The sequence below is a fragment of the Gekko japonicus genome, unplaced genomic scaffold (assembly GCF_001447785.1).
Source record: "Gekko japonicus isolate JY-2015 unplaced genomic scaffold, Gekko_japonicus_V1.1 scaffold943, whole genome shotgun sequence".
In the NCBI taxonomy this organism is placed as follows: Eukaryota; Metazoa; Chordata; class Lepidosauria; order Squamata; family Gekkonidae; genus Gekko; species Gekko japonicus.
The window spans coordinates 88573-103046 of record NW_015176000.1 but is presented as its reverse complement, the minus strand read 5'-3'; the positions used below and the strand labels follow the sequence as shown (position 1 = coordinate 103046).

Genomic DNA, 14474 nt, shown 5'->3' with positions numbered 1-14474 from the left:
CTACACTACCATTGTGCAGAACTGTCATACTTATGTGCATTTATCTTTTTATAGCATTTTTGATTAATTTTGTTTCATGCTTCCTGTTGATTTTTAAACAATAAACTTCATTTAGTCATCAGTTTAGACAGCTATTTCTTGTATAATTTTATAATTATTATTTTCATCATTTCCCCCCATTGTTTGTTTTTTTGGGGACTTTCTGTCACATGACCCAGTTTGCTAATCAGTGGGTAAGTTCATTTTGTTTTAGAATTTATCTTCAGCTTTTTCCGTGGTTGTTACTTGTAAACAAAGTATTGTTTCTTTTGGCCTTAACAAGCGTTTGCCAAAAATGTAGATGTGCAGTTGCAAGCAGAATAGAGACAGATGCGCCAAGGTGACCAGATACAATGGGAGACAGAGCAGGTCCAGCCTTAGACTATACAGCACCCCAGCAAGAAGCAGCCCACACACACCCTCATTTGGTCATTTTTAATACCTTTTTATTGAATTTGTAACTCATTTCACAGCTTTGATGCACAGTTCATGCACATGATTTATCCCATCATATAAAGTGATCAATTTGCCCTCTATGATCTGTAAATCTGTATTTATTTATACCATATAAACCACATTTGTTACCTCTAATTGTATCTAGAAGCTTTTTGAGGTTATGTACTGACATCCAGAAATTCAACCATTACACCCAAATTGAATGGACTAGTATAAACTAGTGTTTACAAGAAGGTGATAGAGGCTGCACTCCTAAGAACAATTTCCTAGCAGTAAAGCCCTCTGAATTGAAATGGGACTTGCTTCTGAGTAGATCTGTGTAGGAATGCTTCCAAAATTAGGGTTAGCCTTAGTTCTTTAGTTCCAACAGTTCATTTCATCTGTTGAGTGGATATTTGAATAGATAGCCCTTGACAGGCACCCTCTGAGCCCTTCAACCCCAGGCAGTCACCTACCTATTAATCAGGCTCTGGTGGCAGGGTTCCAGTAGTTGTAATAGTTACGCTGGAAAGGGAATTTGGCAACTTGTCCTTACTGGAACAGGGAAAGCAACACCCTCTTCCAAACAACTGTTAAAAGGCTCTCTTTGCAGCTGGTTGCTGTTTCAAATGCAGTAGCCACAAGTGCTATTGATCATAGCCATGTAGCAGTTTATCACATCGTAAGGAACCCCTTTAGCTTGTTAAACTGGTTCCAGGTATTTCTCTCTTAATTAATTAATATAATGAGAGCTGAAGCTACACCTAAAGCCAACCTATTTTGTATTTTGGAACTTTGGATTTAGCATATTGGAAATGTTATATTTAAGAACTGTTCAATCTTCTTCGTGGTCTCTGTGCAGCCCCACATATGGGATGGGCGCCTGCTCACAACCTCGATCGGAGAATGTTCCAGAACTTGCCTCAGAAGTCTTTTTTGGTGGGCTCTCTTCCCGCCCTGGGGAGCAGTCACACGCTGTGCATACCTGGAGTGGAGGAGAGAGCCGCCTCCCACTCAGTTCTTCTTCGACCACCCTCACGTTCACACCTCTCCAGCGATCGCTCTTCAAGTTGCCTCAGCTGAGTTTTTCCCTTCATTTTTTCTCTCTTTTCTCTTTGTGCCTCATCACCGTTTCTCTTCATCTTTTTAAAGATTTTTTTAAAGGATTTTTATTATCTTTTCTGTCAACCTCCCCCACCCCCAATAGAGAAGGTGTTATTATGGGCCGCACTTCATTTTTTAAGGCGTGTCGCCGATGCCCCACTAAACTCCCTTCTAACAACAGCCATGACCTTTGTTTCATTTGTTTGGGGGAGCTTCATCGCGTATATTCCTGCCCCCACTGTGCTAAGTTCACTAAACAGGCCCGTCGTAATAGAGCAGCTCGCCTCAGGACTGTACTTTTAGAAGCTGCACTTCATACGGCTGTGTCCTCAGCGGCCTCACAGTCCTCTTCTGTGCCATAGAAGTTCTCCTCTCAGGGGGATAACAGGAAATCCTTGAAAAAGCATAAATCTAAAAAGCATGTAGACAGACTCTTCAGCACTGAAGTCGAAACCATTGACGTTGAGCGCTGCTCCGAAGCTCGATCCAGTAGTGATTTCAGGTCTGTCGACGCCTACAGTTATCTGGGTTCTGACTACACTTCAAAAATCAAAGCCCTGTCAGGTTTTGACTCTGGCCTTGTCACCCCTAGCGGACCAACGTACACCAGCTCAGCATGCAAAGTCACCGATGCTGAAGTCCTCTGGCTCTCGTCACAACTTTTCCAGGGCTTCTAGACACCACTCTGCATCTCGTGACTCCCACCTGCCTATCCACTTTTTGAATGATGGGGAGCACTTCATGAGAAGTCAATCTCGATCACCTCAATCACGCTATGATTGCAGGACATTCGACTACCATTGATTGCCTTCCAGATCTCCATCAGGATGTGATTACAGATCTTGGTCTCCGAACCCTAGGCATCGCAGATCGTACCATCCTTGTTCCTACTCGAGGTCCCCGATGCCTCGTTGTGACCGCTATAGGGCATCGTGGGACGCCGATCACTGTCCCCGCCGCCCAACCATGTCTCATAGTAGACGCTCACTTTCTGATGCTTCGGTGCACTCCTTGGTGCCCAACCAACTGCCTGATGCCTCGACTTCAGCAGACGCCCTGAAGCGTTCTCCATCAGAACTTCGGTACCATCCTCCTATTGATGTTAAACCGCCTCTAGACGTATCTGAGCATATTCGATCACCGTCTCCAGATTCGGTGTCTGACCATTCCATCTCGGGTGATCTTGACCCTGATGTCATCTTGATAGACGATGATGGCCCTCGTGCAGGTTCTCTTTCACCTACTGAAGGTCCGAAAGCTTACTTAGAACTTATAACTAGAATGGCCACTGCCCTTCAAGTGCAAGGCACCACAGATACCCCAGCAGTTTACAAGTTAGTTCAGGCTGACTTGCCACCCTCAACAATCCTACCGCAGCTCCTGGTTCACCTTTCAGCTCTGAAAGAGTCATGGGATTGCCCTGCTTTGGTACCTCCGCTATCGAAGAGATCTGATGCCATTTATAAAATCCAAGAGTCCTTGGGAAAGTTTCTATTTAATCATCCTTCCCTGAACGTGATGATAATTCATTCCTCCTCGAAGTCGAAGCAGCCTAGACAATCCATCCTTCTGGACCGGGAGGGTCGCAAAATCGACTCTATTGCTAAAAAGACCTACTCACTGGCTGCTATGAACATTCGAATTGATACCTATCTATCCTACCTTTCGGCATATGCCTTCAATGTCACCACTGCTTTTCGTCCAGTCCTTGATACCATGCCAAAGGAGTGCAGGACCACACTGTCTGCTGTGCTATCTGAAATATGTACCATATCTAAGCAACAGATTAACTCCACTAGACATGCCATAACTTGTTCCTCCAAGGTCCTAGCCTCTTCTGTCGCCCTCCGCTGGCATGCATGGCTTCGAAACACATCTCTTCAGCCAGATGTCAAATTTAAGATTGAAGATTTACCTTTTGATGGTGAAGGCCTTTTCCATGCCGCCACCACTGATGAAACCTTGAAGGCTGTAGATGATAGCAGGAAGAAGGCTAGAAATCTAGGGGTTTCCACTTCGACTCCACAATGCCCTCAATATTGACAATGGAAGCCTTACTACAATAAACACCAACCTTCCCCTGGTGCCACTTCGCAGTGGAAGCGTAGACCCTACGATTATTGACAGGTCTCTCAAAAGTCCAAGCCTCAAGCATCTAAGAAACCTCAACAGGCTAAACAGTCCATTTGACCATCTCCATCGCCTGACACCACCTCCTTCTTTCACCCCTCCCGTTGGAACGTGACTCTTTCCCTTTCTTCCAACTTGGGAAGATATTACCACTAATACTTGGGTCCTAACCATCGTACGGGTCGGGTACACCATAGAATTCATTTCACCCCCGACCTTCCATCGTTTCGTCATCACACCGCCGACTCCATCTCTCTCCCTAGAAGTAGCTACACTACTCGACAAGGGGGCCATTGAAGTCATGCTGGAGGCACAACGAACTCTAGGCTTCTATTCCAAGTACTTTGCAGTCCCCAAGAGGGACAGCGGTGTCTGGGCTATTATGGACCTTCGAGATCACAATCACTTTGTTGCCAGAAGTTTTGAATAGTTCCGCTCCAATTGAACCTTCCCCTCCTTCCAAAAACCGGGTGGCTAATATCGACAGACCTTCAAGATGCTTATTTTCATGTTACAATTCGACTTCAACATTGACATTTACTGCATTTGTCCATTGGAGCCACTCATTACCAATACAGAGTCCTTCCCTTCGGCCTCTGCATGGCTCCCTGTGTATTCACAAAGATTATGGTGGTGGTGGTCGCAGAACTCCATCGTCGAGGGATTGTCCTTTATCCTTACATCGACAACTGGCTTCTCGTAGCTTCAATGAAATCTCAGCTTCAAGGAGACATCCTCTCTACCCTAACTCTGCTACGTGACTTGGGACTTTGTGTGAATCTGACAAAGTCCACTCTTCACCTTTTCAGGTTTTACAATTTCTGGGAGCTTGTCTCGACACCATCTCCAAGACAGCCTTCCTTCCGGAGTCCAGGGCCAAGGACATAATGTCTCTGGTCTCCACCTTCATTTGTCACCCGCAACAGTCTGCTCATTCGATCATGAGACTTCTTGGATACTTTGGCTCCACGGTTTTTGTAGTCCAACATGCCAGGCTTCAGATGTGTCCTCTTCAACTCTGGCTCCTTCGAAATTTCGATTCCCATCGACTTTCCTGGCACACAGTTCTCACCATTCCTGCACAAGTGCTCTACACCCTGACCTGGTGGTTGCTCCCGCAGCATCTCCTATCTGGCATGCCCTTTCAACATCCACCTCCGGAGATCTGCTTATTGACAGACGCCTCCCTTTGGGGTTGGGGAGCCCAATGTGGGCCTCTGTCTGCAAAGGGAACTTGGATGCCTCGGGAGAGGACTCTCCATATCAATGCCTTCGAACTTCAAGCAGTTCATCAAGTCCTGATCTCATTCCTCCTGGTGCTGGCCAGCAAGGTTGTTCAAGTCGCCTCAGACAACATCGCCATGGTCTTTTACATAAACAAACAGGGCAGCGCTGCCTCTCTCTGTCTCTGCTGCACAGCCATCAAGCTTTGGGACTGGTGCCTTCAACACTCCATCTTGGTATCAGCCATACACATACCCGGTGTTCAGAACATTGATGCCAATGTACTCAGTCATGCTCCCCCACGGGAGAGCAAGTGGTCTCTCTATTCTCGATACCTTCGTCCTGTCTTCCACAAATTTGGTTGCCCAACAGTAGACGGTTTTGCAACCCCAGAGAATGCTCTATGTCATCTGTTTTTCACTCGAGGTCAACCATTCCTTCACAGATGGACCGGAACCCTATTTTACTTCTTCCCTCTGTTTTCTCTGATTTCAAGGGTTCTCCAAAAGATTGTGGCAGATGCCACCTGCTGCATCATCATCACTCCCTGGTGGCCTCGTCAACTGTGGCTCCCTCACCTCTTGCATCTCTCCAAGGGCCATTTCCTCCATCTGCCTCGTGTGCCGGATCTCCTGTCTTAAGATCGAGGCAGGATCCTCCACCACAACCCAGCTTTCTCAAGCTCATGGTGGGGAGGATCCTACAATAAACTTTCCTCCTGCTGTTTCAGAGGTGCTGCTTAATGCTCGAAAGCCATCCACTCGCAACTCCTTTGATTCTTACCAGGCATCTTTGCCTGATATTTTCTCTTATGTAGTATCCTTGAAGGACTCTTGTCTCGCATACTCTTCACTGAAAGTGCACCTTGCTGCGATCTCAGTACATCACTCCCTAATACAGGGTGCCAGGGTTTTCTAGCACCGCCTCACAAAGTCCTTTCTAAAAGGCCTCCTTCACCTTGTCCACCTCGAAAGCCGCTGGTACTGTCCTGGAGCCTATCTCTGGTCCTTACCCAATTGATGGCTAAACCGTTTGAGCCGATGGCTTCGGCAGACCTTTGGCTCCTGTCCTGGCAGATGGCATTTTTAATTGCTATTACTATGGCTCACCGTGTAGGAGAACTTGCTGCCTTCTGAGTAGATCCTCCTTATACTATTTTCCACAAGGATAAGGTTGTTATCAGGCCAGACCCAACCTTCCTTCCTAAGGTAGTCTCTGCCTTTCACCTGTCAAAGTCTGCTGTCCTACCTACTTTCTTTCCGAACCCTTCTGATATACCTCAAAGGACTTGCACTCCTTAGATGTCCAGAGACCTCTATCCTTTTACCTCTCTCACATGCAGCCCTTTCGAAAGTCTCAGAGGCTTTGTTGCATATGCTCCCCCATGTAGGGGTGACGTGATTTCGTCGCAGAGGTTGTCAAAATGGGTGACCTCAACCATAGCCCTCTGCTATGAGCTTGCACATCAACCCATACCTACCTGTATTACCACCCACTCCACACAAGTGGTATCCACTTCGACTGGCTTCCTGGCTGGTGTCCAGTTAGAAGATGTCTGTGCTGCTGCCATGTGGTCCTCCACCTCAATCTTCGTGTCCCACTATGCACTAGACGTTTGAGCTTGACGAGATGCTGCTTTTGGCCAGGTGGTGCTGAGATCTCTCTTCGTATGAGTCTTCTGCTGCCGCTTCTGAGAAGTCAATTGTATAGCCAAATGATATTGTTATGTCATATCCTGTTTATTATCTTTTTTCAGCTGCCAGCTCCCACCTCTGTCTGGTTCAGCTCATTAATCACCCATGTGTGAGACTGCACAGAGACCACAAAGAAGATAAACAGGTTGCTTACCTGTAACTGATGATCTTAGAGTGGTCATCTGTGCAGTACCACAATCCCACCCGGCCTTCCCCACTGCTGGCATCTCCTGGTTACTTACCTTTGGTACTGGGACATGTGCGTAGCGGTTGAAGGAACTGAGTGGGAGGCAACTCTCTCCTTCGCTCCAGGCATGCGCAGTGCGTGTCTGCTCCCCAGACCGGGAAGAGAGCCCGCCAAAAAAGACTTCTGAGGCAAGCTCTGGAACATTCTCCGATTGAGGTCGTGCGAAGGCACCCAACCCATGTGTGGTACTGCACAGATGACTACTCGAAGATCATCAGTTACAGGTAAGCAACCTGTTTTTCCCAGAAACTCAAATCTTGCCACCCAGATTGTATGCACTGATGCATGCACAAGCCAAATGTTGACATCTACAACAGAAAGGAAAAGAGAATTCCCTCTGGATTCATCATTCAGACTTGAAAACCCAAGCTCTCAGATTCAGATTTCTGCATAAGTCTCCTGAGAAAGGAGACAGAAATTTAAAGGGAATTCCACAGAACAATCATATATTTATCCTGTCCTGTATTCAGGGAGTTCAAGGCCATATACATGTCTCCTCTGTCCTCCATTTCACCCTCACAAACAGCCTGTTAATATTGACTGCTGTAAGAAACAGTGACTGGCCCAAGGTCAATCAGTGAATATCATGGCAGAGCAGGCATTTGAACCCAGTTCTCCCCAATCTTAATCTAGTGCCACATTGGTTACCAGTGCATTTTGTGTATATTCTAAGTGTTCAGTGCATAGTGCTAATTACTTTTTATAGTAAATGTGCTTATGTAATTTTTATTTTAAATTTCTCACCCATTCCAGGGTTTGTAGTAATTTTGAAATACAGAAAATGAAATGGAATAAACACAGATTAAATAACTTCAGCCAAAAACCTTATGCCTTTGAGGAGATCCCATTCCTTTCCTGCCGCTTCATGTCTTCCACAAGGAACCCTCCCTATATTGTCCCACTGCTTAGTTTGTATTCTCTTTTAGGTGGTACTTACAAAAAATGAGTCCCCTCCTGTCACCCTGATGAGCCAGCTCTCTTCAGATTTTCCTCTTCTCACTGTAAAGGCATAGCTATCCGGTTTTCTCATACCTAGACAAGATAGATGAACCAAACCAAAGGAATGAAAACCAATCACCTGAAAGGGCTTCTAATAACACACCTAAACAATGAGTTGCTGCTCTTTAGCAGTCACCCATCCACAAGCAGCCATCAACTAGGCAGGGATTGCTTTGGGGGCAGGGTACACTGGAGGAAAAGGCTAATCTGAGAAGTCAATCCAGCAAACAAGATGGTGGTAGCTACTAACAATCTCTGAATGATGGTAAACAAAACTCACTGTATCTTTTTTGTTGTATATATTTACTCTCAGGTTGATAGACATTTACACTTGAGGTAATAGGAGGGCTAGTGGAAGCCAAAGCGTGTACACTTCAGTATGGATTGTGTTCAAGTACACTGTCTCTTATCTGCCATTCTCTGGTCCCCCAAATAATTATTTACTATGATCCGTGATTATCCCCGTGTCTGTTGCTGTGATTTCAGTAGGGTTTCAGAATGTGAAACTGTGGGTTGCGTTGCAGTCTATTTTACCAGAAGCAGTAATTGGCCCTTTCTGACATTACACATGTATCTGCATCCATTTCCTTGTATATACTATGTTTGGTCCATTAATCTAAGCACAGTGGGCATTTGTGGGACAAAAGGGCAGCTCTCCTGGAAGTTTTTCAGTGTATTTGTGTGGAAAGTTTGAAAAAAGAAAGCAAATAGCCTTTGAAAAAGCTAAATTTTAGAAAACTATTCAGTGGGCTTCCTGCCAAGTTAGGCTAATGTTTATATTGATTTTGGTGCTTTTACTTCAAGCGTTTCTGCTCATGCTGTTTTCAGGTAGCCTTGAACTACCTAGATAGGGTTAGTCTTTACAAGTCACATTTTTGGTGAAGCGGCTGGTGGGGGATTCTTTGCTCTCAGACAAATGTTTCTGGCGGGATAATTTTTTTTTTAATGGATGTGTGTTGAGAATAGAAAAGCCCTTGTACCTTCTAACTGCAATATGGAAGGTCTCTTCTATTGTCATAGAGACAGAGTATGGAAGTCTCAGATTTAAAGACAGCATTGTCGGGGGGGGGGGCAGAAGGCGGGGGAAGAAAATGACAGCTGCTTTATTTGCTACACCTTTTATAGCCTGGAAATTTTTTACTGTCTTTTCAGCTTTTTTGATGAAATTTTATTTTTGTGCATATTTGAGTAGATTAAGTAGGTGGTGTATTAACCACCACTCATGCAAATGACAAAAGAGGTCTTTTAAGATTTAACAATTGGCCCCTCATTTTATTTCTGAAGGACATAAATTATGAATGAGAGTTGTCAGAAATAAAGTGCTTTATTAATTAAATCTTTTTCTCGTCTTGCTTCTACAGCTAAACCAACCCCAGGCGGGGGTGGGGGGGATTCACAGCCACCTTAATTATAGAGAAGACAAAAAGTATCCTTCACATTCCTTTGCTTGAATAAGAATAAGAACTCAATTCATCTAAATAATAACCCCATTAGCTGCTTAACTCAACAGCATACATGGGAAAATTTTCAATACCATGTGTAAGAAAGTGTTGATTTGGTGGATCGTTTTCAAGGTTTTGTTCTTCTGGTATTCAAAATGATAATTTTAAGTAAATCCGATCTGTCAGGGTTAGCCGCTTTGTACCATATATGACTTATGACAAAAGTGCTGTGTTCATATACACACTAATGCTGCTTTTGTCTTCTGAAATGCAGCAACAATACCATTCGAAAATAGACGACTTGATAGAAGAAACAGTGAAGGAAGTAATTTTGCTCCTTGTTTCAAAGGTAAATGTGTTTGTGTTTTGTAGCTGAGTGGCAGTGTGAAGAAAAAAACCCTGTTTCCATATCTGCTTTCTGTAGAGAGGAGGCTTTTGTTTTGTATTTTACCCGCTGCATTTTTAAAGGAAAATAGGCTTATCAACTAGCACTCCATCAGTTCACCAGTTTTGCAGGATGTTTACAGGTTTAAATGGGTTTTTTGTTGCTCTGCAGTGTCTGTCAATCAGATATATTTCTTTTGTGTTTCATGTGACAGCGCCTCAATTAATTACTGGCATCCAGCACCATCACATTTTTCTTTACTATATTAGAATTAGATTTTAATTAGGGGCATCATTGTTACCTTGCAGATCAGGAAAATGTATTTTCATTTTTCATATTGTAAGTTAGCCATTGCGCATACATTAAAAAGACTAATGTTTAAACTTTTTCTTATTATCCTCCTGAAGTTTAAATGTAGCAGCTTGGTAGTTCTCCTTTATACTAAAGGGGAAATCATAAAATCTGATGATATTTCACCCAACGTAATTTAAAACGTCTCCACTAAGAAAATGAGCTTTCGTGAATCAGGGAGTGGGAAGGGGTTCAGTACAAAATGAGAATGGTAGAGGAATTAACCTCAGCTTGCTCTAAAAGAAAATAGCTGCTGTTTGCCTCTAGTTCCCCCACACATACATACACACACACACACAGACATTTAACATAGTATCTGTCCATAGTCCTGGAATGCTCCTAGATACAAACCTGCTTGGTGTGAATAATTCCATGCTTTGAAGCTTTATGGAGATAGACACACAGATCAGAGGCAAATAACTTGCCTGAATTATGCCTACTGCAGCCTGTCTGTTTCATAGCACAGTGTCGTGCCTTTGGAAGCAAAGCTGTGGATTTCAAGTTGTGCAGAACTCATACATGATGCCTGTTTCCCTGTCCTTTCTTGCTTAGCAGAATCTATAAAAAATTTACTTTACTTAGGACAGCACCACACAAGCTGGGAAATTGTTGCCTTGAGGCACAGTTTTCCCCCCACGGTGTGTTAATTGCATAAAAGTAAAGGTATAGCCTCAACTCGGACTTGATTTGTGGGACCCCTGTGGCCCTTTCTCATAGGGTGGCCGCTTCAGAACCTCCTGCATAGCATTTCATCTTTTGCTTCTGGCACACAGAGAGCCATTCTCCCTGCTTTCTTCAGTTTCCGGTTGTGGAAGCCTGGCACTGCTTAACTGAACATTGAAGCGAAGAGGATTGCTCTCCAGGCATCTAGAGCTGCCATGCAGTAGAGGCACCATTTCAGATTTTTGGTCCCCTCCCCCATGGGGCATGGGGGGGCATTAAGCCACATAGATTAGGCACTGTTTGCAATCTATAATCATTACTTTTTTAGAATAAAGGGTTAATGAGGTCTTTTTGGTGAGATCATAAAATAGCCAAGATGGACAAAAACATTTGGAGAATGTGACCACTTTTCCTAGGAATTACCAGCTCCCCAGGTAGACTCTTCTTGAAGCATCTGGAGACCTCTCTGTTGTTCTTGGCCTAATTTGAAGACTTTAATCCCTAGTTTAAAAACTTCAAATAATGTCATCAGTGTTTCCCAACATCTAGAATCTTCTATAGAGCTTCTACAGAGACTAGAGGGCTAGGGGTCAAACTATCCTAAAAATAGCCAAAATAATGTTGCACAGAAAGGTATAAATAAATCTATTTTTAAAGCAATAGAATATTAATTTTAATAAACAACACTATCACAAAGAAAAGATAATAATTAAAACACTCTGAATAGTACATGTGATTAAGCATATTTCCACAATGTCTTAATCAGTGGTTCATTTTCTCAAAATAATAATATAATGTACTCCTATTCTAGAGATATACATGTACACACACAGGGATCTGATCATCTCAATAAACCGTTTGTGCAAGACTGACAAAATAAAATCACCTCAGCCTGGTAACTGGCTCCCTGTCGTCCTTCCTTCCCCTCTCTTTCTGTCTCTCTGTCTCTGTTAAACTAACATGCGGGACCCTGATTCTGCACCACAGTCCTGCCAGAGTCAGGGCCCCTTGGTACATTTAGAGGGAGTTCTCCAGCAGCTGGCATATGGCTGCCACTCCTTATTGACAAACTTCACACCTAATTTGGCCCTCTCCTCCCAGCCCATCTTGCCTTTCCAGCAGTCATTCGTCTCCCTTGCAAATTTTATTGGCTCAGGCAGATTCAAATAATTTATGATAATTCCATTATAATCAGCATTTTGCAGAAGGAGCCCTACCTGATATTGCTACTTTGAGTGCACTGCAGATATAAGCAATCCATTGATGCATTACGTGACAAGCCAGAGAATCTGCATCACATCTAAAGTGGGCCTTCTTCCTAGTTCTTCAAAACAGAGTGAAGCTCACTTCTTGTTTGTTGATACAGATCTTAGATAATATCGTAAAACAGATGATACACAGAGGAGATATGTTAAAAATTGGAACAGGTTAAGGATGTGATGAGTGCTGTTCACTGCTGTTGCTCCTTTAAGCCATTAGGAGCCCGGATCTGTTGTAAGGTGAGAGATCCTTACAGAGAACAAGGAATATGACACTGTTGTGACACTGTTAGAGTGGCCATTAACAGCATGCCAGATGGAATTTTGTCCTGTCCTCTCACTTGTAAAATGCTGCTCCTGTTCTAGGGATGAGCGTATAAATGTCAAGCAATTATTCTTTAAAACACTTCTCAGGTGCATCATCAGTCTCTTCACATGGAAGCGTGCTTGTGGCAGGGATGGCAGATAGTCACAGTACAGTTGCTCAGTATGTGTGCATAAATTTGGGGTCCTAGATTTGTATTTTCCAGGCCTGTGAGTTTCTCAGCTTGGTTTTAGGTCCCTTGTGAAATGAACTCCAAACTATAGGGGTCTTTGGGGAAGCGAAGTTCTGTAAGATAATTTCATCTGTCACTCAGGGCCAGAATGAGCAGGCCTGAGTGCAGAATCTCATTAGTGTTGGGCTAATATCCTTTGTCAGTTCTGCCTCTTATGTATAATAAAACAGTAAAGATGCCATCTACTTATATTGGTGTATCTTTCTGCCATGTTGGGGTTCAAAAACAAACAAACAAGAACAGGATATATTAGTTTCTTAGGAGGAGGCGCTGGTGTTCCACACTATCAAGTCTTGTATTATCTACTCTGCCTGGCAACCGTTTTCTAACAGAGAGAGATATTTCCAGTGTCCACTGCTTGAGATCTTGTAACCCAAGATGCCTGGGGTTAAACTTGGGAACCCCTGCATAGAAGACCCCTGAACCACAGCCTCTCTCCCATATTCTGAGAATGTGTCCTTGCATTTGCAAAGCTAAGCATAATGAGCTGGGTGGGGGAAAGGGTGTGTCATTAGTATTTCTTGAATTTCTGTTTCAGTAACGAACACCAGCCTCAAAAATGCATTAACAGAACAAGTGGATCCAGCGTTTGAACCAACAGTGGCTGGTTCGAAACATGTATCTGTATTATGAAAAGAGGGATTGCATTCCATCTTTTATCTCAAGGCTTACTCATTGTATTGGCTTGTTCTAGTAATGGTTACCCATTAACGTGTATCCTTAATAGATACTCTCTGTATAGTTGCTGAATAGATCAATTTTAACCCTTTTTATTTCTTTAGACCTGAAAGAGGGTTTGCCAATGCATAGCATTTTGATTGCATGGTCCCAGCCATGGGAGGAAACATTCTCCTTCCTCAGTTGTATGAGTCATTTTCATGAACCTTTTGTGTCTGTGTGAATATTTACCCAGTGCCTCTTATTGTAGTTTATTGCAGTGTTGGAAAGCGTGCTGTCTAAATTATCAAGGTATGATGAAGGCACTTTCTTCTCATCAATACTTTCATTCACTGTAAGTACTTCAGCTCTTTTGCAATTGATTATTAAAAGTCCACTTAGAGCTAATGGTTACCAGTTACAGTATCTGTTTTTTACTTTCAATTTTTTTAAGGTGAAAGCGGCTGCAAAATATGTTGATGTTCCTGTAAGTATGATATTTTCCCCAAGAAAAAAAGTATTAATTTTGTAAATTGTTGCTTTCCACAGCATGCTCGTTTTTTTTTCCTTTCTTTTTTATAATACGTTACCATTGCCCTTTCCTTTAGAGATTCATTGTAGCTTTGCACAAAGTATTTAAACAGATACAGTCCTGCCCCTCGAGAGTATTTCATTTCCCTCATGTGACAGCCAACTCTCAGAGCAAAGCTTGGAAAGGTTATTCTCAGTGCACTTTTGCAGTTGCAGAGAACTGAGGAGTGTAACCTAGGAACTGTTCCACAGGGGACTGTGTCATCATTTGGGTTGCTGAGGCAAGGCTTCAGCTCATTTGGGTTTCTCAAGAAAATGGACATCCTGCAAAATTTTCCACCGAATCATATCCACGGCCATAAACAGTTTGTTGTGACTCTCAGGCTCTCCTGCCACCCATTATTCAGATGAAGCTAAACAGCGAAAATATCAAGAGTGTGCAATTAGTATCCACACAGCCCTTTTTCTTGTAGTCTGGCCTCTTAAGAAAATCCCAGATTTGTCGTTTGTCTGCTTTTTTCTATTCTTTTTACTATTTGTAATTTTCTTAGCTTTTAAAAAAGTTTTTAAATCTATGTTTAAGTTGATATTTTTAGGTTGATACTGTTAGTTTAACATTCCTGTTCTTGTTCCCTGTGTCTCTGTTCCCCCAGCCTGCTTTCTTGCATCCCTTTTGTCCTTTTCAGTTTACTTTGGGTAGTGGGCTGGGTCACACAGTTGGAAATACAGAAACACATGAAAGATTCATGTCCAGTAG

At 43.2% G+C, this 14474-nt stretch overlaps 1 protein-coding gene across 2 annotated transcripts in view; it reads left to right on the top strand.

Annotated features, from left to right (window-relative positions):
- The window catches only part of LOC107123229 (calcium-dependent secretion activator 2), a 656096-nt gene that overhangs the window by 564670 nt on the left and 76952 nt on the right, over window positions 1–14474 (top strand). The window contains exons 22-25 of one of the 2 annotated variants that reach the window (XM_015426436.1): window positions 219–233; window positions 9589–9663; window positions 13458–13541; window positions 13641–13673. In XM_015426436.1, the coding sequence (XP_015281922.1) occupies window positions 219–233; window positions 9589–9663; window positions 13458–13541; window positions 13641–13673 (207 nt within the window). The remainder of the gene's footprint in view (window positions 1–218; window positions 234–9588; window positions 9664–13457; window positions 13542–13640; window positions 13674–14474) is intronic. The other variant, XM_015426435.1, reaches the window with a different exon arrangement.